Below are 22,925 nucleotides of genomic sequence, written 5' to 3'. Positions count from 1 at the left end.
TCTGAAAGGGGCATTTTCTCAGGCATCCATGAGCGGGCTGGTGGTTCTCTTTCCCAGCTCCAGGGTTGGTGTGGTCCCTGGGGCTCTGCCTGTCCCTCTGCTTGTCTGGTGCTTGGGGTCACTAGGACTAGGGAAGAGCACGTGCATCATCAGCCTCCTTTACCTGTGCCTCCTGGCACAAATTGGCCCTTGGTATTAAAAAAAAAAAAAAAGCAGCAAGAAGGGCTTTTATTGTGAAAAAGAGACTCTTCAAATGCCTGTTTCCCCCTTTCCAGCCTCTCCGCTCCCCTCCCCACAGGGAGGTGGATCTGGGATGAGGCAGGGTTTGAAAACTCGCAGCTGAAGTTTGAAGGGTGTCCTCCCGCCTTGGAGGGAACAGAAGCACTCACCGGCAGGGACCCAATAGCTTCCAGGAAAGCGGAGTAGGCAGCAGAGCCTGGATGGACATCCCTGGGTGACAGCCTCCCACTGTGGTTAAGAGCTCGAGTAGAGGAGACAGTCTGATTAGTTGCTGGAGGAGGGGTTTTTTTTTAATTATTATTGCAATTTTTAAACTTTTGCATTTTGTGTGTGTTCTTGGTGTGGTATGGAAGTGCCACAGATGGCCAGCGTCCAGCGCAGGAGGTGACTGTGTGCCGCGTCACCCACGGGTGCTGAAGTACACGAGGAGGAGCGCATTGACCGGTGCTGCGAGACATGGTAGGATTTAGGGGTTTCTTCGCTGAGCTGGTGGTGGGAAGCAACACTGGGTCTCCTCAGGGACACTAACCCCATGGGATGAGGTGTGAGGCCATGTCCTGGCTGTTTCAATTGCGGGACAAATTGCGTGGGAACCCTTGGAGGGTCGGGGCATGGTGAGGCAAGCAAGACATAGACCCACTCCGGCATGTGCTTGTCCTTAATAGCACTAGCGGCGGATGAAACAGATTGTAAGGATGTCCATAAAGGTGGTGTCTGGGACTGGTGTGACTAAAGGCGCTGCTGTTGGCCAGGGAGATGATTACGCTTCCTCAGCTCAAACTTAACATTTTTAAGAGCCCGGGTGGCATCATTTCAGGCAGGTGAAGAGTGTGGCGCAAAGGCAGCAAAGTGTAGATAGACTCAGAAAGCATGCAGAGTCCCTCCATGCTTTCCCTTTGGTCCGTGCAAAGCACAGAGATTTCATCAAAAAGTCACAAAACTGGCCGGTTTGTCAAGGGAAGCACCCATCCCCCCCTCCCTCACTGAGAAATGTTGTGTTCCCCCGCATTAGCAGATTTCCCCACATCCCCAGCACGTTCCAATCCTTAGGGTGGTCTTTCATGTTGTCATCTTTGTGCTCAAGGTTGGGACATCCCTTGGCAACTGGTTTCTAGACCCAAGCACAAGCCAGCTGAGCTGCAATGAGCCCACCACCACTCCCCAGTACTGCTCTCCTGCTGGGGAACAGCCTCGGCATCACATTGCGGGTTTTACACCATGGTTGTGGTGGGGGAAGGTTCCGCTCCGCTCTACCACCTCAGCCTTTGCAAAGCTCTTGTAGGGCAGAATTTGCAAATGTGTGTGATGGATGAGCCAAGGAGACGCCTGATGCTGCTGCCAGAAATGGGTGCTTTGGTGTCTCTTGTGTTCCTAAAATGTTTTTATGTCCTCAGGAGTGTGACGATGACTCAGAGTACCTCTGGGAGCAGTGGTGCGATGCCAGCTTTCACCAGAGTGTGTGTGTGTGTATGGAGGACACTGATGTTGTGCTTTATACTTTGTACCCTACAGTTTGCATAGGCTGTTTTGAGTTTCCTAATTAATGAACTTCAGCAGCAGGAAAAATAGGCAGGACTGGGGCTCATTTTGGGATTGGAAATAACTCCTCCCTGTCAAAGAAAAAGCAAGGCAGCTCTTCCAGCACCAGCCTTTCATCTGCAGTAACACTTTCCTGTACAAGCCTTCACTATGAAGCCTTTCAAACAGTATATAGCCTGTGCCAGGTACCTAGTGTGGTCTCCCTTGCGAGAGCAGGGTATTCAGTTTTTGCTGGGATTTCCATTCTACCTTGGCAAGGGAAGGTCTGGTTCTGCAGTCCTTTCCCTTTTGTGAGTTCCTTTATTGATTGCTTTGATTTCACCAGTAATCCGTGTCTGTTCTGGGCACTGGTAGGCAGAGCAGTGATGGTCACAAAGAGTAAATTCAGACTGTGCCCTAAGCTGATCATCTTGTTGCTTCATTTGCAGCAAAACCCTGAGCAAAATACTCAAGATGATTTTTTCACTTCTTTCAAAATCACCAGGAATGAGACCTCTTGCAGTAAGCCAGAGAGATCCCAGCTGTGAGCTTTGCTGGTAGTACGGAGCACATGGACTTGTAACTGGCTGCTTGTCGGATCCGGCCGTTCTATGTGTCCATCCTGCTGGAGCAGTGAGGGTTGGGGGATGACTGCATAACAGAAACATCTTCTTTCTTCTGGTTTCAAAATCTGCCAGCTAGTAATTTCCAACTGCTCTGTCATTTGCCTAGTATAAGGCAGTCTAAATAAGAGGGACTGATTATACTTTATTAACCCTCTGGCATAGATGCCAAATGCCTTAATTCCCCCTTCTGTTCGAAATGCTCAATAACTCCAGTCTGCCTGCAGCTATTTGCTTTGCCCTGAAGGAAAAGCCCCTTTTTTGGGGAGCCAGGCAGCACTAGTGCTCCTACCATATTTCTCCACCTGTTCGCCCTGTGTGGATCACTGGGAGAAGGAGAAGTGGGACGGAGTGTGGCTGTTGGCAGGCTTTGCCTGAGATGGGGTCTGTGTGGCACAAGAGCCACTCACAGTCAAACAGCAAGCAGCTTTCTTGCCCTTTCGTTCTCTTTAAAAAAGGATAGCTTTAATGGAAGAAAACAGGGTTACTTTTCCACAACTGAGGCCAGGGTTTGTATGAACAATTCTATTTTGAAGAAAGCCTGCAGGGCTGAAAGGCCCTGCTGTCGTCCTCCTCCCTCCCCTTTGGAATCCCACGAATGCACTTTCCTTCTCTCCAGGAAGGAAAAAAAGCCTGACAGCCAGCTTGGGGAAACCCAACCAGTTGACTTGGGCAAAGGCTGAAATGACAACAAGGGAATCAGCACTGATCTTGGCCAACATTGCCAAAGCAAGTTTTGGGAGACTCCATTGGGCACTGAGCAAGCACTCCTCTTCCCCGGTGCTGGTCTGCCAGTTAGAAATTAAAACTGAAAATAAGTGGATTAAAATCCCTTTTCCCCTAAATATAGACAACATGTGACCACCCCCCCAGTAAAATAAAAAAAACAGTTTCAGGTGCCAAAATATGTAAGGGAGTTTTAGCAGTTTTTCAGGCTCTCATCAGCAGGTTTGCTAAACTCATCAAGAGTGAGAAGGAAATAAAATGTGATGGTCGTTTAATCTGTTCCATGCCATATTAAATGCAGCACAGAACAAAAAAAGATGTGGATTTCTAGCACTTCTGCTCTTTGCTGTTGCTGTGCAGCCCTACTGGGGATGCCAAGTCAAAGCTGGTGAGCAGCACAGAGGTACAGTGAAAAAAGCTGTTGAGGGCGGGGAGTGTGAGGAAGGAGATCCATGGCTGCTTCCCAGACTTCTGCTTTTACTTCCCTGGGTTTGGGAATCCCACAGAAATCATTAGAATGAGCCACTTTCTGCAGCTGAAACTGAATTGCTGAGGAGCAGGACTGTCGATTCCTGAATGCTGCAGAGGACAAAGCATATTGTTTTTTGCAGGAAGAAATCTAGGCATTTCAAGGCAATTTGTGTGCAGGACTCAACGGAAAGGAGTCCAGCCCACAGGCTGCAGGCTGCTGTCCTCCTCCAAAGCATCCCCTGATCAACCCTTCACAAACAAAAGCAAGACTGTTCAAAATGAATGGGGGCATGAGGCACAGATGTTGCACAAAGGCAAGTCACATCTGTTTTGCCAGGGAAGGGCCCCCCTTCACGCTGTTTCGGCAGGCAGATGGGAAAGCTGCTCTGAAAACTTTTGGAGCTGAATGCAACAGGCTGGAGGGTGGGGGGGTGGGGAAAGGGAAACCTGGCAGGATCTTGCAGCGCGGGGAGCAAGAGAGCAACGGTCGCGCAAAACCACTGCTTTCCCTCCTTGACGTCCCTGCCAGTATTTCTAAGTTGTGCCGCTGTCACGTAGGTGTGAGGGTTAGAGGAATGAGCAGGCACAGCTGAGGGAAGATGAGAGGACCTCCCATGTTCTGTGATGCTGGCAGGGCAATTTACATTCAGGGCTGCTCAGCTCCTCGCTGCCTCCTGTGCACATGAGGTGCTGGTTTGGGTCCTCAGTGTCCTGGATGGGTCGGATGCAGGTTGATAACCACTTCACACAAGGCTTTTAATGGTCAAAAGTAATGGAAATGCTTGCACATGTACTTGCACAATGCTACAAACAGTAGCAGACCCATGTGTCTCCGTGACATGTCCTGAAAGACAACCAGCAATCTCTTAGGAGATGTGTCTCCAAGAAGCAGAAAATTTTTAATTAGCTTACTTTAACCTAAAGAAATATGGCATCTTGGAGACTGTTTATTTTTGTGGTTCTTTGTGTTGACTTCTGGGATTAAACTGGAGGGGTCCTTGATCTGTACTGTACATAGCATCGGGATGAAAAGCGCACTGTCCATCCCTCACTGAGCTGAATATTAACCTCCTGCAAGCCAAAAGATTTACACAGTGGGAGCGAGGAGAATCATGAATCTTTCATTTTTTTTTCAGTGAAAAAACCCCACATGATTTAGGGATAAAGACAATGTCATCACAGGAAAAGCAAGTCCCAGCTGATAATCTGCAGGGCTTTAGGACATGCCAGGTGCAGGACATGGCAAATGTCCTCTCCACGTCCCCCAAGTGGCAGCCTTGCCCTTGACTGCATCAGCTGTACTCCATAGTGCGGTGTCCTCCACCCTGATGATGGCCATCCACCTCCTCCATGTTTACTCTGGCCTGCCCCAGATCTTCCATAAAGATATTGAACAGGACATTTGTGATGCCGAGAGCCTTGCTGCTCTTGTAGGCTACTCTATCAGGTTTACAAGCCCATGTTTCAGCTGTACAAGTTTGGTCTGTAACTCAACTTGGAACAGCCACTGCAATGACAATGGTACTGTTACGTAGAAGTGCTGGGATTTTCTTGTTACCCAGAGCAGTTTTCACCACTAGCTGAAGATTTTGTTAAAAATGGTCTTTTGGATGATGATGTGTGTGAGTAGAGCCAGTGCTCAGCTCGTGGCTGGGGAGAGGAGTAAATTTCAGGACCCTAAATTTCAAGCAAGATGGTGACCAGGGGAGTAGACCCCCTCTCACTGTAGAGGAGGATCAGGTTTGTGACCACCTGCAGAACCTGAACACATATAATTCTATGGGACCTGATGAGAGGCATCCCAGAGTCCTGAGGGAATTGGCTGATGTGGTTGCTAAGCCACTCTGCCTGATATTTGAAAAGTCATGGCAATTAAGAGAAGTCTCTGGTGACTGGAAGAAGGGCAACATTGTGCCCATTTTTAAAAAGGGCAGAAAAGACGACCCTGGGAACTACCGACCTGTCAGCCTCACCTCTATGCCTGGGAAGATCATAGAACAGATCCTCCTAGAAGATATGCTAAAGCACATGGAGGTGATTAATGGCAGCCAGCACGGCTTCACCAGGGTCAAGTCCTTTATGACCAACTTAATGGCTTTCTGTGATGTGGTGAACACAGCAGTGGCCAGAGGTGAATCGACGGATGTGATCTATCTAGAATTCTGTAAAGCCTTTCACACAGTCCCCCACAACACCCTTCTCTCTAAATTGGAGAGATAGGGATTTGATGGGTGGACGGTTTGGTGATAAGAAACTGGTTGGATGGTCATATGCAAAGAGTAGTGGTCAATGGCTTGAAGTCCAGGTGGAGATCCGTGACAAATGGTGTCCCTCAGGAGTCTGTACTGGGACCAGTGCTGTTTAATATCTTCATCAATGACATAGATAGTGACGTTGAGTGTACCCTCAGCACCTTTGCAGCTGACAGCAAGCTGAGTGGTGCAGTTGCCACAACAGATGGACGAAATGTCACCCAGAGGGACCTGGACAGGCTGGAGAAATGGGCCTATGTGAACTTTGTGAGGTTCTACAAGGCCAAGTGCAAGGTCCTACACCTGGGTTGAGGCAATCTCCAATTTCAATACAGGATGGGGGACGATGTGACAGAGAGCAGCCCTGCAGAGAAGGACTTGAGGGTGCTGGTTAATGAGAAGTTCAACATGAGCTGTCAATGTGCGCTTGCAGCCCATAAGGCCAACAGTATCCTGAGCTGCATCAAAAGAAGCATCGCCAACAGGGTGAGGGAGGTCATTCTGCCCCTCTATTCCTCTCTTGTGAGACCTCATCTGGAGTATTGTGTCCAGTTCTGGAATCCTCAACATAAGAAGATATGGAGCTGTTGGTATGGGTCCAGAGGCTACAAAGATGATCAGAGTGCTGGAGCACCTCTCATATGAAGACAGGCTGAGAGAGTTGGTGTTGTTCAGCCTGGAGAAGAGAAGGCTCTGAGGAGATCTTATAGCGACCTTCCAGTACCTGAAGGAGGCCTACAGGAAAGTTGGAGAGGGGCTATTCGTAAAGGCTTGTAGTGATAGGACTAGGGGCCATGGGTATAAACTGGAGAAGGGCAGATTTAGACTAGATGTAAAGAGGAATTTATTCACCGTGAGAGTGGTGAGACACTGGCACAGGTTGCCCAGGGAAGCTGTGGCTGCCCCATCCCTGGAGGTGTTCAAGGCCAGGTTGGATGGGGCCTTGGGCAGCCTGATCTAGTGGGAGGTGTCCCTGCCCATGGCAGGGGCGTTGGAACTAGATGATCTTTAAGGTCCCTTCCAACCCAAACTATTCTATGATGCTATGATTCTATGAAAATTTGGCAAAGTAAGCATGTTTTAAGTTTTGCCCGAGGCAATTTAACTTGGTCATTTTCTGGTTTGGTTTTGGACACGCTGGTGGGAACGCTTGTGTGCCAGCTGTGAGGACTTTGCTGACTCTGCAGGGAAGGACCCAGCACCATGTGGTGATGTATCAGGTTTCGCAGTGTTTGCTGTCACTCCCTTGCATACAACTTGTGGGAACAGTCTCCCTTCCCACCTCCGCAGTGCCCAGCTTGAGCTTCCCAACCCTCTCATAAAGAGCAACATGTGGAAGCAGGTCTGCACGGGCACCTTGAGCAGGCAGTAAGTGCCTCCTGCATCCCTGCCCTGGCACTGAACACAATGGCCTTCAGGGTGTCCTCAGGATGCCAAAATGCTGTGTGGTCATGTTCTTCTCCCCTTGAAGGGCATTTTGGAGGGAAAAAACAGCATCTCTAGCTGAAACACGCCCCTGCTGCCCCTGCTGGTGCTGGTCTGCTAGGAATTATGGCTACTTTGATGGATCATGAGTCTACGCGAAGGGCCATCCTTTCTTTATGCACCGTGGCAATGCAGGTGCAGGTGGATGGTGATGGGATCTGGTGATGTACTCATATGTGTGGGGAGCACGGTGGACCTGCTCCCCAAAACAGCTGCTCAGATCCAGGGCTACCTTTGATGCTGGCAGTCCTCATTTAATAACTGTCTTTAGTAAATCCCCACTCTGCAAGCCATCTGTCTTCCCTGAGTAGGATGATATAGAAAGGCACTTTAGCACTTGAATGATGGGCTGCGGACACTGCCAAAGATTTCTTTCTGCTCAAGCTTGCCCAGAGTCACTCTGGAGGTGGAGGCGTTTGCCTCCTTCCACATCCTCAAGCACAGTTCTGGGTCCCCAGCAGTGAGCTTAGCCCACATGCCATGCCCTTACAAGCCAAAAAACTCCTGGATAAAATCAAAAGGAAGGGGCAGTTCCCCTGCTGGATCTGGTTGACATACCCTCTCTCAGCCTCTCTCCCTGCTGTCCCAGGAGCTGCTGCAAGAAGCACGTGTTGGGCGCAAGGCTCTGGAGGCATTCCCAGAGGCAGTGGGCAGCTGGAGAACGTTTCCCGGTTGCTTTTCAAGCAGTCTTTGTTATCATTGGTCACGGTGGGCTGCGTCTCCTGCTGCCCAGGCGGTTTTGTGGTTCATTTGGCAGGCAGCGAGCTCAGCGCTGGGAGGGTAAGCACAGCTCTGTGCCTTGCACTCCACTGCAAAAAAAAATCCCTGCACTGTGTGCATCCAGATAAATGCACATACCTGCTTTTAACCTGCTCACTGACGGCTGTGGCAAAATCCTCTGAGCTTGGGAGCCTACGACAGGCAGGCGGCAGAGGCAGATGTGGCCACAGTTGAGCCATCCCAACTGACTTGGGATGATGGGATTTGCTGCTGAAGTGCTGAAGTGCTGATGCAGGATCAGGAGCAGTCCTCTGGATGCCAGAGGAAAGCAGGGTTGAAACCCACTTTTAAAGGCCACGTACATCTGTGGCATCTTTCTAGTTTTAGGGCTGTTTCTTACATTCTTGCATAATGAAGTCCGGGGTTTGTTTTTCTGTTCTTTCAAGATCCACAAAAGCAATTTAATGCACTTTGAAAACAAATTGAAACCAGGCTTCTCTGCTTCAAATTTTGCCAAGGTTCAAGCATCCCAGGAACACAATGTCAAGGATAAACCCCACCCCCCAACCACACTTAGAAAGTTTTATCCTCGAGCAGCCAGGCTGCACATGCTCTCCACTGTGCCTTTGGGAGCCTGGGCTGTGTGTTCCTCTGATGAACAACGATATACATTGTTTACCTATTGGCATCCTGGAACAAACAGTACCTCTCTAAAGCCTTTTTATGGGTTTTGCCTGTAGCTTGTCCACTGGGAAATGGACCTAATTTCTGTAGAAGACGTGCTGTGCCGTCTATGTGTCAGACTGGCAAAGCAGAGCTGTACGTATGGTTTGCATTTTAGGCTGAATCAAAGCCATAGCTTAAACTGCTGCTTTTTTTTTTTTTTTTTTTTTTTTTTACAGCGTGGTCTCAGAGAAAGTCTCTTTGGAAAAGTATTTATCCTGGGCTTCTAAATATGGTATTATTTCTGCAATGTTCTATGATCTAGTTTCTTATGAAATTTGCAATATCAACTGCCAGAAATAACAAAGAGACTTTACTTGCACCTTTTTTTTTTCCTTTTTATCGTTGATGTGGCAAGGAAACCTTAAGCAGGCTAGAGAAGGGAGCCTGCAGTGTCCTTTGCCAGATTCATAGTGCAGCATTTCAAGCTCAGGATAGGAAAGAAATGAAGCACTAACTCGTGGTGCCAAAACCAGAACTTGCTGACAGAGAAGACAAAGTGAGTTTGGACAGTAATGTTGCTTTAACCACTTGGTCTGTAAACTGACTTGACATTGAAAAAAATGACAACTGTTGCCATCCATTTGGCATCCACTGCTCCCCAGCTGTAGATTTAAAAGGATTTTTCCTGCAGAGTTTCCAAGGTTCTCCAAGTGGCTCTCACATGCATACGCCCTGCCAGGATACTTGAATTTTTGGCAGCCAGGTTCTTTGCACACCCAGGGATGGTGTAAGTGACCAAAGCGTTATTATTGGATAGATAACAAAAATTATCACCTTGCAAATCCTCTGTACAGAAGAAGAAGGCTACAGGGGGTTTTGGTGAGAGTAACGTGGGTTGTGTCTCTCCAGATGGATGAGACTGGAGAGGCGCTGGGAAAAGTTGCCCAGGGAAGCATGAGTTTGGAAGAGAACTTGGCTGGATGCAGACGGGAGTATCGAGATTTACAGTTAATCCTCTCCATCAGGATTAGCTCCATAGATGTCATTGCAGTTAACTCAGTGTACTTTGAGGTTGGAGGGACAAATTGTGAAGCACTTACAGTGATGACTTGAAAGGAGTGGGGATATCAGAATATTAGGATTTGGCCTTTCTATGCCACACCATTATTTTATTATGGTTAAACTATGATTTGGACGTTGCACCTCCCCTACACTCCTGCTCAGGATGTCAGACTTGGGTTGCGGGTGCCTGGGAACAGGCATGTGTCTGCACTCTGCGGGACTTGCTTGAAATCCAGGGCATGAAGGATTTGGGTAGCTGAGCTCAGCTGCCACCTGTGTTAGTTGACATTGGCTATAGTTCCATGGCAAATCATTATCTCATCCAAATGGGAGAGAGCAGGAGAGGTATTGCAACCAGCCACTTGACCAAAGTCCTGCTTTCTCTCAGGGCTGCTCAGGGGTATTCGTGCTCATTTCCTACCCAGAAGGGGGCCTAGGGAAATAATTTAGCCTGTGGCATCATGCCTGGAAGCGTTAATACCAAGCCTTGAATATACTGCCCGTGCTCTAGGACAGGACATCACTCTCTCAACAGTCTCATCCTGGACTCACTCCTTTTCACTCTGGGGCTTTAAGTGAAGTCCTCCGGCAAGACCTGAAGCCCCTCACCACAGCACTGCCGCCCGGCAGAGGCTGGTGTAAGACACGTCTGAGCAAAGAATTTGGCCCGGTGGATATATTTTGCTGCATTACATTGTATTTCTGGGACAGAAACAATTAAAGGAGAGTTATAGAGCTGAATCACTCCAGATGCACCACTGCTGCCTCTTATAGGCTGCATTAAATTTGCTCAGTCCTTAAGAGGGAAACCTAGAAGGAAAACCCCCATGGATGTTGCAAGTGAGTTAGTGACTTTGCAGCTCTTCTCATTTGCCTCAGCTGATGGAGTGTCATTGGAGAGATGTGGCTTTTCATCACGGAGCTGTCTGAAGCAGCCTCCCCACAGTGGGAGCATGAAGCCTGATGGATTTTAGGACATACTGGATGACCTTACCAAGGGACCACATGCTGCAGTCACGTGGGGCAGCTCCTCTGTGGGTTGGAGTCGTGCTAGTGGTGTGTCCCTGTAGCTGGTAGGAGTCTGCAATCTTAAAAACCCCATGGCTGGAAGTGTTTCTGCTTGCCCAGCTGCCTTCTGGAATTCATTCTGGTTGCTGGCTCTTAACCCCCCAGCTTTTCCGTCCTTTTTTTTTTTTTTTTTTTTTTTCCCAGCTTTTCCTCTTACAAGCAGTCTCTTATCCTTTCTTTGGCTATATATTATCCTGCTGTGTCTGTTATGGATATACACAGGTTTCCAAAATAAATACTTACAAAAAATTGTATCCACTCCTTGACTTCCAAAGTGGGTTCAAGCCACTTGGAAATGCCTGTTGTATAGTGGAAAAATGGTGCCAAGGTGCCTTTTGCCACTCCAGCCTTACAAAGCGTGATAGACAGCCCAAGCCTGGGTGAATGTGGCACGGGTGAAGTGAAACCTGGGGATAGGGTGGGTTGGGAAGATCTCCCAGTTCTGCCCCATCACTTCCCTCTCCACCTCACCCCAAACGGGAATGTGCTGAGCTAAGGGCAGCCCCAGCACTGTACAGGTGGGATTGCTTTAGGCCAAAGTGGAGATACGAGCATAGCAATGTGGGGAGACTTGCACAGTATTTGCTCGTAACTGCCTTTCCAGACTATATAATTTTTATAGGTCTCTTCAGAGTAGAAAGTATGAGTAAAAGGAGGAAGAGGATGGGGAAGTTGTGTGTATAAATATACATACACCAAAATTTGGTAGTACCTGTCTAAAGGCTGTTCTTTGGTGCTGGGAATCAGAATGTTTTAAGTTTTGGATATGGCAGTTTGCTTCTCTTTTTTATATATAAGCTGCCACAGCTTCCGATTGGCATTTGGAGCTGCTTTGCTTTTGCTGGATGCAGTGATGGGCAGAGCTCCAGAGGTCATGTCTTGGCATGCATTGAGATGTCCTGGAAATGAGGACATGGGCATCCGGTTTATGGGTTTGGTGTGCAACCAGGACTGGAAACACTGAGGGTGACCAGAGTGAGGTCTGAAGATAAACACCTCTTAGGAACTGGAAAACATTCACATCCAATGCTGCAGACATGGCAACGCTGGTGGTGTGTCAACCCTTGATCTAAGTGACTTCTGAGGAAAGCATAGCTGATTTCAGGCACAAATCATGCCGCCAGCCATATCTCTCCTGCTACAGTGCTGCAGGGGGAGTGAGTGCTTGGGGAACCACACAAGCAGAGGAGCTGCTCCTCCAAAGCAAACCCTGTTAAGCTTACTGAGAGCTTTGGCTGGGGTGGAGGGCACACAGGTCTGGGAGATCCTTGACCATAGCATTGCACAGGGACCCCATTAATGGTGTCTCTTCCTGCAGGCCCAGCGATCATGGCGAAGGACAGGGCTGAAGCTGCCCGCCCCAGCAGCCCTCGGGGTGCTGCTGGCCCTGGCCCTACTGGCCCTCACCCATCTGCCCCCACCACCGGACCAGTACCCCCACCCACTGCCAGCACTGTCTCCCCCAAGCTCCCAGTGGGAGGTGGCTGCTCCCTTATCTGGGGCACAAGCCCATAGTGAAAGGCTCCCCATAACTACCACTCATCTGATGTGGGACCAACCCCCTGGACGGAGCAGGAGGCGGTGGCGGAGGGTGGCAGGGGAGATGCCCCCGTGGTTCTCCGATGATGATCTCCAGAAGATGCAGCTGCTGGCCAGAGGGCAGGTGATCTCCAAAACCCGTGTCCCAGCCCATGGGCAAGTCCTGCGAGTGCGGCTGCAGGCTGTGGGGCACACAGAAGTGGACGCTTCACCAGCCAGCCCTCAGGGAGACTGCTGGGATGGGCACTGTGGGCTCATCAAGCGCCCCAGAGACATCTACGAGGTGCTGGCCTTCCACTTGGACAGAGTGCTCGGGCTGAACCGCAGCCTGCCTGCTGTGGCCCGGCGCTTCACCAGCCACCTCCTGCCCTACAGCTATACTGACGGCTCCCTGCGCCCCATCGTCTGGTGGGCACCTGATCTCCAGCACCTGGAGGATGCCAACAATGACCAGAACTCCTGCGCCTTGGGGTGGCTACAGTACCAGGAGATGCTGCAACCTCGTGGACCAACACCGGCAGCTGGGGATGCTCCCTGCTCCAGCATCCCACACGACGAGTGGAGCCGCCTGGCCCTCTTTGACTTTCTCCTCCAGGTAGGGTTGCAGCAATGGAGACCATCCATCCCACTGGCTCTGCTGCTTAGGTTCCCCTGCGTCCACCTTGTCTCATCATGATTTCCTTCTCTGCAGGGTCACATAGGCTGTGGTCTCTTGGGGTGTATTTTTGGTCATTAGCTCATTACGGGAGCAACAGAGATTTGTGCAAAAGCAGTTTGGCCCAAGCATGATCCGTGCTTGGGACTTGCAGGGAAATGCAGGCAGGTTTCAGACATGGCGAGTCCACTCTAATGTGGTCAAGCCTTCTCCTGGCATGGCTTCATTGGCTCCACTTTCTGTGGATGCCAACAGCTCAGGACAGGGTATTCCTAGCAACAAGCAAGGTATTCTGCATCAGCCCCATCCAGGGGCGCACTGCTGGCATTGGAAATCAGGAACCCTGCCCCTTTATATGGCACTGCTTTCCTTCTCAGGATAAATAACGCTTAATCTTCTGTCTGGAAAATCATACCCTGCTGCTATGAGGGATTATGACAGCATCCCAGAGAGTTATCATTTCTTGGAGGGCAGCTGTGAGGAGGCAAAAGTGGTTTCTATGGAAAAAAGCCACTTCAGGCGTCTTGGGGCTGGAGATTTGATTACCAGATAAGAGGAAACCACCGGAAAGGGCAAGTATTTAAATAAAGAGAGAAAAAAGTGAATTAAAAAAAAAGACTATTAAAATACGTGTTCTCCTTCTTCTCTCTCTTTTTTTTTTTTTGGCAATGCCTGACCATTAATCTTTACAACGTCAGACTGTGGCTGGCAGAGGTGGAGCAGTCCTGACTGGGCTTGGAAATATTTCAGCAGAACCAGCCAGAGAAATGAGAAGATTAACCAACCCCCTTCCCTTCCCCAGGCCAAAATGCCATCGAGTGCAATGGAAAAGCTGAGTGTCCAGGAGAAAGTACCAAGTTTTAAGGAGACTTTCCATTTGAGGGCTGAAGCAGCACAATGACAATTCCTGTGGCAGTGCTCAATAAGGTTCTTCTCAATAGCTCCTATGGGATCCTCCCATATGGGAAAGTTATGTGAAGGTAAAGAGCCATCAAATCAGCAGCATGTTAAAGAAGTGAAATAGCATCCGTCAGAAATGGCTTTAGCCTCTCATAGCCCTTGCTGGGGAAGGAGAAGCGGCCAGCTTTGAGCTCTGCTGTACATTGGCATTGAAATCCTGGTTGTTTTCTTCAATTACCTTTAAAATTGGTCTGCTTCTGTATCTGTTTCTCTTTGTGTTGCCACAAGGGAACATCTCTCTCGGTGTGCAGCTTTACCAGAGGCAAACTGCCAAGCCCAATGGAGAGGAAGTAGCTGCTGATGGCTTTGCCGTGCACTTTAAAAAGGGCCAAAAATACAGCAACTCCAAAGCCCTGCAGGTGTGTTCCCTGCCCTGTGGCACCCTTTTCCCAGTTGGGGGCAGTTTTCCCTGGAGGAAGCTATCCCAGGCTGAGTCATGGCTGGAAAGCCCTGTCGGACCCAAGAGGTGGTCAGGCTTCACATGGGACCAAAATGCGGCTGAAGGGGAGCTTCTTACAGGGTTTGAGCTTGGATGGGAGAAGGTGTGGCTCACATATTTGTGTCACAACAGTGACCTGGTGTCCCACTCAGTAGAGCCGTTAAAGCTCTGGTGAGGAGAAATAAATATAAATGACCTGGGAAAGACCAGAGGGAGGGAGGTATCAGCAACATGTCAGCACTGCTCTCAGCATCTCCACAACTGGGTAGTCCATCTTCTGGAGAAGCTTCCACCTGGCACCTCAATGGATCCAGCAATGATCCACCTCTGTTTCACAGGTGCTTGAATGGAAGCATGAGTGCATTTAATGTCTCTGTAAGTCTTCTCAGGTTGTCTTCTCCTTCTGCACAGTCTGGAAAACAGCATAGCAGATGAGAGGAACTGGTGTGCTGAACTTTCCAGTAGGTAGAGCAAGGGAGGTCATGGAAGAAATGTAATGTTTTCTTTCATTTCAAAGTGTTCTGTGGCAAAAGACACTTTATCACATTTAACCGATGAGTGTCCCAGTGGAGAAAAGCTGACTTGAGTTCTTCATTAAATATCAAGGAAGAGAGAAGTTTGTTAAGGAGCTCTGGTATGGGACCAGTTTTACTTCTCAAAGGGTGTTGAATATAATGGCCACAGAAATCAAATGCTGTGTGTTCTGCAGTACCTGGCTTGTTGGTCTCTTCTCCAAGCCAAGCAGGTTTTGCAAGTCAGCTCAGCTTCTGAATGCTTCCCTGCCCCTCTCTTGCTCACTGGTATATTCAGCTTTTGCTTTCATGTCTACTGAGGATCCTTAGAAATATCTTGTTTTCCTCTGAGCAAGAAAAGTTCACAACCTTACCTCCCCACCCTGGACATCTGTCCTCATTAAGGTCCCTAAATGTCTTCTGCAGGTTCACGACCGCCTGGACCGCTACTGCTGTGGGTTTCAGCCTGATCCCTCTGAGCCCTGTGTGGAGGAGAGGCTCCATGAGAAGTGCCGAAACCCGGCAGAGCTGGTCCTGGTCCACATCCTGGTATGTCCCTCTGCTCTCCAGGGGGGCTACTCTGAGACTCAAGATGAGGCCCTTGCAGGTGATGTTACAGCAAGGAGGCTGTAGGTCTTATGACGACTCTGGGTCCCTAATAGAAGGTGCACCTTGGCATGGAGTTACCTTGGCTTTGGCAGCTGCTGGTCCCAAAATGCTCTCAATATTTCTCAATGCATTAAAAAAATGCCTGAACCCCCAAAGTGGTGACTGCCTGCAGTAAGTAAACTTCTCCTTCCTGTCCCACTGGTAGGTCCGAAGAAGTGCACCGTCTCGCCTGGTGTTCATTGACAACGCAGGCAGGCCACAGCACCCAGAGGAGAAGCTCAACTTCAGGTTACTGCAAGGCATAGACAGGTAAAAAGGGCAATGCTCATTGTCCTGGCGGCATGTCCTGGGTGAGGGATGAGCTTGACCATGTGGAACCGACACCAGCCCTATGTGCACACCTTTCTGCTACGCCTGGCCTCCCCCTTGAGCACCAAGTAAAGTGAGACCACCTCCCGCCCAGGACAGGGCAGGTGGGTGGGCTTGCAAATCCATCACACGTGCCTCTGCCCTGAACTACCTGTTCATCCTGCTCAAGGTGGCTGATGGCAGTCTTCAAAGCCTATTTTCTCTTCTCTAATTGGCAGGTGCACAAAAATAATGAATAAACAAGTATTTCAGCATTTCTTGCTTTGTTGCCAATCAGGCATTTGGCAGGCTACTGGACCCTTCATTTGGAGTTTGACTGGATCCATTTCTGATGGAGCTGGCCTGCAAGCTTGCCATGAGCAGGGTTTTAAGCAGGAAGCTTCTCGTCCCACGTTCACCTGAGAGGATATGCATTTATGTCCTCTGATATGAAAACAGGCTGAGAGAGTTTAGCCTAGAGAAGAGAAGGCTCTGCAGAGACCTTAGAGCACCCTTCCAGTACTCAAAGGGAGCCTATAGGAAAGCTGGGGAGGGGCTCTTTATCAGGGAGAGCAGTGGTAAAACAAGGGGTAAGAGTTTTAAGCTGAAAGGGGGGAGATTGAGATTAGGTATGATATTTGGAAGAAATTTATTTTACTGTGAGGGTGGTGAGGCACTGGAACAGATTGCCCAGAGAAGTCGTGGATGCCCTGGAGGTGTTCAAGACCAGGCTGTATGAGGCTTTGAGCAACAGATGTAATGGAAGTTGTCCCTAACCATGACAGGGGAGTTGAAAGTGGATGATCATTAAGGTCTGTTCTGACCCAAACGATTCTAAGGTTCTGTGATTTCTTCTCGAAGCACTGGGGTGGCCTTTGCTCAGGTGCCCTGCTGCTGCCCCCCTCCCTACTGACCTTCCCTGGGTAACCCCTTCCCTTCTTCTCCATTTTGCTCCTCTGCTGCAGGTTCCCAGTGGGAGCAGTGGCCACGCTTCAGTCGGGCAAGTTGCAGAGCCTGCTGCTGGAGTCACTTCGCGTGGATCAGGAGCTCTGGGAGAGCCAAGCCGGTGCTGAGGGCCTCAGGCCCCTGCTTCAGACTATTGACAGGCGGGCACGCATCCTGCTGCGGTACATCCAGGAGCACAACCTGACAGTGTTTGGGGACTTACCACACTGAACTGACCTCCAGCTGGCACAGTGGTGCTGCCTTGCAAATCCTGGTGGCCGCAGATGTATCTCACACCCTCAGTGTAGGTGGAGACTGCATGCAGGTGCTTGCCTCTCCAAAAGGTGTTCCCTCCCCTCCTTGTAGGGTGCCCTGGAAAAGAAGATGGGATCACACAGAGTTGGAAAGAGGCAGAGGAGACATCTCCTGAAATAATCCACAACTGCTTGAGAAGGGCAATGTTTATCAAGTAATGGTCTCAGCATGGATTTTCAAAGGAGAGGCACATCCACGAGACTTTTTTGGGTGCCTTCACCCCTCCCACCCCAGCAACTTCAAAAACTGGTGGCTTGGACAGTTGAACAGTCTATGGGGACCATGGGAAGAGTTAAAGATGTGGTGAGAGGCACTGCTCAAGGCTGGGGGAAATCACTGGCAGCCTTTCCATGCCTTGCACTGGGCTTTTTTTGATGATGCCTTTGCTGTTTCCAAAACATTATAGGCAGAGATGTCGGAGTGGTGTCAAGGAAAGTAGAGGAGACCTTCTGAAGTGGATTAAGCAGGAACAAGTTGCTCGAGCTGAGCTCTGTCTTACTTCAGTGGAAGAGGTGATGTGGGCCTGGGAGCAGGTATAAACCACTGCCCAAGCCAGGGCTAAGAGGGACCCTGGACCACGGGAAGGGCCTGGCAGCAGCTGCCTCCGTGGAGGTTGTGGTGCCATTCATCCCTGCACGGTGGGTGCCTCAGCAGAGCTGGGCTTCTCCCAAGATGTCTTTGGGGGTATGGGATTTGAAGGTTTCAATTTCTTACTTGCTCATTCCCTTCACTGTCAAGGAATTAAAAGGCAAACCTATGCAAGCTCTGCTGCTTGTGAAAAACCACTCCTGCCTGCTCTGTTAGGCACTGCTGCATGAAACTCTTTTGAAGGCTTGCGGAAAAATCTTCCAACAAAAATGCCAGGCTATTTCAGCAGAAGACAGTCTAGTGCAAAATGCTTTCTGAGCATGTTGGCACTTCCAGCAGAGCTTATCCTGCTCCTGTCACCTCCTTAGGCTCCTGCCCAGCAACCCACTGTGATGGGCTACAACAGCATCCCACCCACACATCAGGGCCAGGGGATAATTAAAAAGCAAGACATACAGGAGGAAAAAAGATATAGGGATGGTCTCTGACAGAGCCTCTCTCACTCTGTGTGGCATTTTCCAACTAAGGCAGGCAGTCAGTGCTTGCTTGCCAGGAGGAGTCAGCTCCCAGCCTGCAGGCTGATGGTTTGCCACCAGGAGCTTCAGGGAGTAGCTCTCCATTTGTCCAGCATTACAGGTGTAGTCTCCATGCTTTAGGGACTCCAAGTCACTCATGCCTTTGGGAAGTCTCAGCAAGATTATTGTGGGCACCAGTGCTGCTGTCCTGTTGCCCTAGCTTTGGAGAATATGGCCACTCATGCAGTGGGAGAGGCAGAAAAGGTGAGCATTTTTGTCATTCCTGCTCCAGCCATCTCAGCACCGTCACAGTTACAGAGCCTGCAAGGGGACAATTTAACACCATAAGCAAAAATAATGGCCTTTTTTCCCTTTTCTTCTTGCTGAAGAGAAGATGCAGCGAGTCATGGATGACATGAATCAACAAGCTCAAGTGCTCTCAGAAGGTGTTGCCATTCAACATCACTGGCACATCAACACCCAGAGCACCAGTAGCATCTTCCTGGAGTCCTGCCCTCCAGTTATCCAGGGAAAGCCATACCACATTAGCCTTGCCTTCTCATGAGTTATCACCTGGATTTCTGTTCTATGGGATGGATGACTGTCAGGAAGTCCCACTAAGGTTCCTATCATGGGGATTCATCACTGGGAAGCGAGCTGAGCTTGTGAGCATGTTGGAGAACAAAATAACTCATCCTGGGTCCTGTGAAAAGCCATGCCTAAGCAGAGTCTTATATGCATAAGGGAGACTAAATGTAACATAATTAAATCCAGCAAATAGTCTGTCAAAAGCTATATGGTAACAAGAGCATTAGTTAGGATGTGTGGCATCAGTCGTAGTCTTGTTTTTCTCATCAAAACAAGACATTTCATTAAAAGAGAGGTTTTATTCTCATGTAAGCCAAGTCCTCAGTGGGAGGCACTGCACTGTCACCAAAGATGTTGACTGGCGTGTGCTGGAACAGCAGTTTTGCCTTGCCTCTGGTTCCATCTCTTGCCTCTGGTTGCACCTACTCGACCTTAGCATCGTACAAGGCTGGGGGGGGTTCTAGTTTTTTTTGCATTTCCTTGGTTGTAACACGTGAGCTTGCTGGCTAAACAAGTGTGGGAACATCTGTAAATACTTATCCATGTGAATAAAAATCACTCTTCAATTAACAAGGAGCTTTGTATGAATAAATGAGAGAAGCAAAAGCCATGATCTTGCTGAGACTAATCATTAGTCTCCCTTAATTAGCCATTTTTTCTGTGGACTTGCCTATGTAGCCAGCAAAGAGCACAGGCTATGATCTGTGGTCACAGCTGTTTGGAGAAATCCCATGACTGCTCAGGCTGGATGAGTGTTTACCATGTAGTGTCAGGTTCGGTTTGCTCCAGCTATGAGTGTGTCATATTTCCTATGATAAACTTATTTTTATGGGTTTATAACATAGTTACAAAACTGGGCCATGCTTGAAAAACAAGAGCTCATCTCAGGAGTGATCCTGTTTTAACCAGACTTCACTGAGCATCATCATGGATCCTGTTGGGGTGGAGTAACAAAAAAAGATGTGGTCCAAGCTGGCTGCGGAGCTGGAACAGGACCACTTTGGTTTTAAGAAGGCAGCAGCAGCTAAGCAAGGGAAAAAAACAGTGGAGAAACAAGTTAAAGTGCTTTCACTGGGCTTGTAAGAGCTGAAGTGCAGTGGTTCCCAGACAGGGGCAATTAAATGCACCCCTATCTTGCTCTTGCTAGCATGACATGCTTGCTAACGGGACAGAGGAGAGCAGCATCAAGGAGCCAAGAACATTGGGAAAGTGAGGCTATCTGCATACAAGTGCCCCAGCAGCATGGGCACAAGGTACTGCTTGCTCCACATGCCACCCAGAAAGGCTCAGAGCAAAAGCCTGATGAAGTTGTCCTCAGCCCTGTTCTTCCCTTTGTCACTTCAAGAGCTACTGGAAAAGCCCATAATGTTTTCCCTGGGGCCCCAGGCAGCACTGTCACCAAAGATCCTTGCAGGAAGGCATCCCTGTAAGACCCTTGTGCCCACTCTTGGCACCAGACAGTGCTCGCGGACAGCATTCGGAATCAGTTGAGAGCATGGGCATGCGCCTTCACGGGGCTTCAGAAGAAGAAAACTCACTCTTTTCACAGCGACTGAAATGGCATGATCTGTGTTTAACAGACTGCGGTCGCACACTGCCCTTCAGCTGGAAGAAAACAGGGCTGAGGGAATGCAGGTAGGCAACAAATCAGCTCCAACCAACTGAACACATGCACACATGTGCATGCCAGCAAACACATGCACACCACCCCCACACATGCGCATGCATACACACACGCTCGCTAACACCTATGCACACGTTTGCACAAACACACACACAAACCCCACGCACGTGTGCACACACGCGCACACGCGTCCCTCCTGTACACAGACACCCACCCAGACCCCCTGAAAGGCGCACTGCTCCTGGTCAGCCTGTTCTTAAACCCCCCTAAAGCTGGTGAACCCCAACCCCCCAGCAGCAGCCTGCCCCAGTGCTTTGCTGGCCCCACCCTCCATAAACTAAATGCCTTTTCCTTGCATTTAAGGACCACGTCTTTTGCTGCCTTTTTTTTTTTGAGGCCACAGGACGCCAAACAGCCTTTGCAGCATCCCCATACTGACTTTGCGGTGTGGCCCAAACATCCACTGAAGCCACCACCGACTGTGTATGACACCAGTGCGGTGACACTCAGGACTGGCAGTCAGAAACCCCAGAAAATACTCAGCAAAGACTGCACAAGCAGCTCCATGGCCACATGGGTGAAGCATGGTCTGGCTGCTGCCTGAAAGACAAGAGCTAGCAAGTAAATCCAAATTTATTGTTACATTGCCGGATATAAAAGTAATCTAGCTTTTAGAAAGCAATTTATTTATGCTTTCAGTACTTGCTTAAATATTTATGTGGAAAAAGAAAAAAAAATCCTCCCCGACATAGGGCTATCATTGTAACAACGGCCTTTAAGATTAATGGAAGTAAATTAGCCTGACGTTTTATTTACATCCAACAAAGCAATAGATAAACTCTCCTTGTGATGGATTTTCTTCATTAGTTAGGCGAACGCCTAAGGTACAGCTTTTGACATTGTTTCTTCCAAGTGGTTAGACAAACAGTTTATCAAAAGAGTATAAAATTGTCAGGAAACGAAGCAGATTAATGACCAGTAAAGGGAAGATCTTTGAATTTATGATATAAGTAGCAGTTTCACTGGAACCTAAGGAATGGCGTTTTAGATAACCGACATGTACACATGTGCAGAAGTGCTGAGCCCCCCTCCCCAAATCTGCCACCCCAGTGGCTCCTTCTCAAATCATTCCTTCATGGGAGGTCTCTAAAGCGATGCTTCACTTCCCTCCTCCTTCACTACCCTTAGGTCTGGGTTTATTCTCTAACTCTCTCATTAGAGCTTCCTAACATACTATTTCCTCCCAATTAAAAACCTCTTAGACTTGTAACAGCTTCAGGGACGATAACCTTGTCTTTGCATCTGCACAGCAATAATGGTTTCTGCAATCTTGTTCAGTGATATTGGCTGCTATTACAGCAGTGATAATCATACCAATAACGACAACATTAATAAATAGGACTTCTCCTGTCTTTTGACTCTTTGGAAAAAAATCCCCAGTATTAGTGGTTTATGGATCCCATACGGCTCCTCCAGCAATTACCCCTAGAATGATAATTAGCTGTCAGATAAAGCAAGAGAGAGAAAGGAGGCCGGGCACCCCGGGGAAAGGAAATCTTCCCTGTGACATCAGAAGGGCTGTACCTGTGGTGTCCAACATCTCTGCCCCACCCAGGCATGGACTCAGGTTTTCAAGCTGCAGAAGAGGGGCTTTGGAAGCAAGGATTACTAAGAAAGGACAGCTAAACATTGCTGTGAGTCTCAGTCTCCGAGTGCTGCCTCCAGCAGGCGGCATTGCCTCGACAAGCTGTCTTTTCCCAGGGCTTGCCAAGAGCGTCTTAAGAGGTTTCACCTCTGCAACTGCCAACTTCAAGCTGCAAAAGCACCAGTAATTCCCTAATTCTCTTGCAGTCTAATCCGCCCAGCTGCACTTTATATCCCACCACCATTTTCCCTCTCTTACTATCTCTTTCAATTAAAATCCAGATTCACATGACGCTCCAGGCCAGGATCATCCAGAAGCAGGATGGAGTAGGATAGACCCTTGAAGGACAACATGCTGCAGCAGCTGAGGCTCTGCCCACCCAGATGTGGACCTAGGTGCTTGGCAGCTGCAGGGGAAAGCAACCCTTCCCACTGCATGGTGTTTAAAGTGCATTGCACCAGCCATGCAGAGGTGCAGGAATAGCTCTTCTTTAAAAACACATCCCAGGGACAACTGCAGGAACCAGTCCAGAAGTCCTGAAGCTTAGGAGTTCTTGGGAGCGCTGATGATCCTACTAGAGCAGCAGGCCTCCAAATATATCCAAATACTACACTAAACAGCTCTGGAAGACGAGGTCTCTTAAACTTGACCTTCTCACCAAGTCTACTCAAACATACTGTGCCTCTTCTTCCTGTACAGAGTGCTATGGTCATAGAATCATCATAGAATCACAGAAAGGTTGGAAAGGACCTTACAGATCATCCAGTTCCAACCCCCCTGTCATGGGCGGGGACAAGTCCCACTAGACCAGG

At 49.0% G+C, this 22,925-nt stretch overlaps 1 protein-coding gene across 1 annotated transcript; it reads left to right on the top strand.

The window, feature by feature from the left end:
* Positions 1-317: 317 nt before the first annotated feature.
* On the top strand, positions 318-19,360 carry GASK1A (golgi associated kinase 1A). Its single transcript, XM_054060797.1, has 5 exons — positions 318-699; positions 12,150-12,965; positions 15,363-15,485; positions 15,751-15,854; positions 16,859-19,360. Exons 1-5 carry the CDS (start codon positions 697-699, stop codon positions 17,067-17,069), a joined length of 1,257 nt encoding a protein of 418 aa, XP_053916772.1. The 5' UTR covers positions 318-696; the 3' UTR covers positions 17,070-19,360.
* The last annotated feature ends 3,565 nt before the right edge of the window (positions 19,361-22,925 follow it).

This window comes from Cuculus canorus, chromosome 2 (assembly GCF_017976375.1).
Source record: "Cuculus canorus isolate bCucCan1 chromosome 2, bCucCan1.pri, whole genome shotgun sequence".
Taxonomy (NCBI): domain Eukaryota; kingdom Metazoa; phylum Chordata; class Aves; order Cuculiformes; family Cuculidae; genus Cuculus; species Cuculus canorus.
The sequence above is the reverse complement of the archived record's forward strand: the minus strand, read 5'-3'. Positions and strand labels throughout refer to the sequence as shown.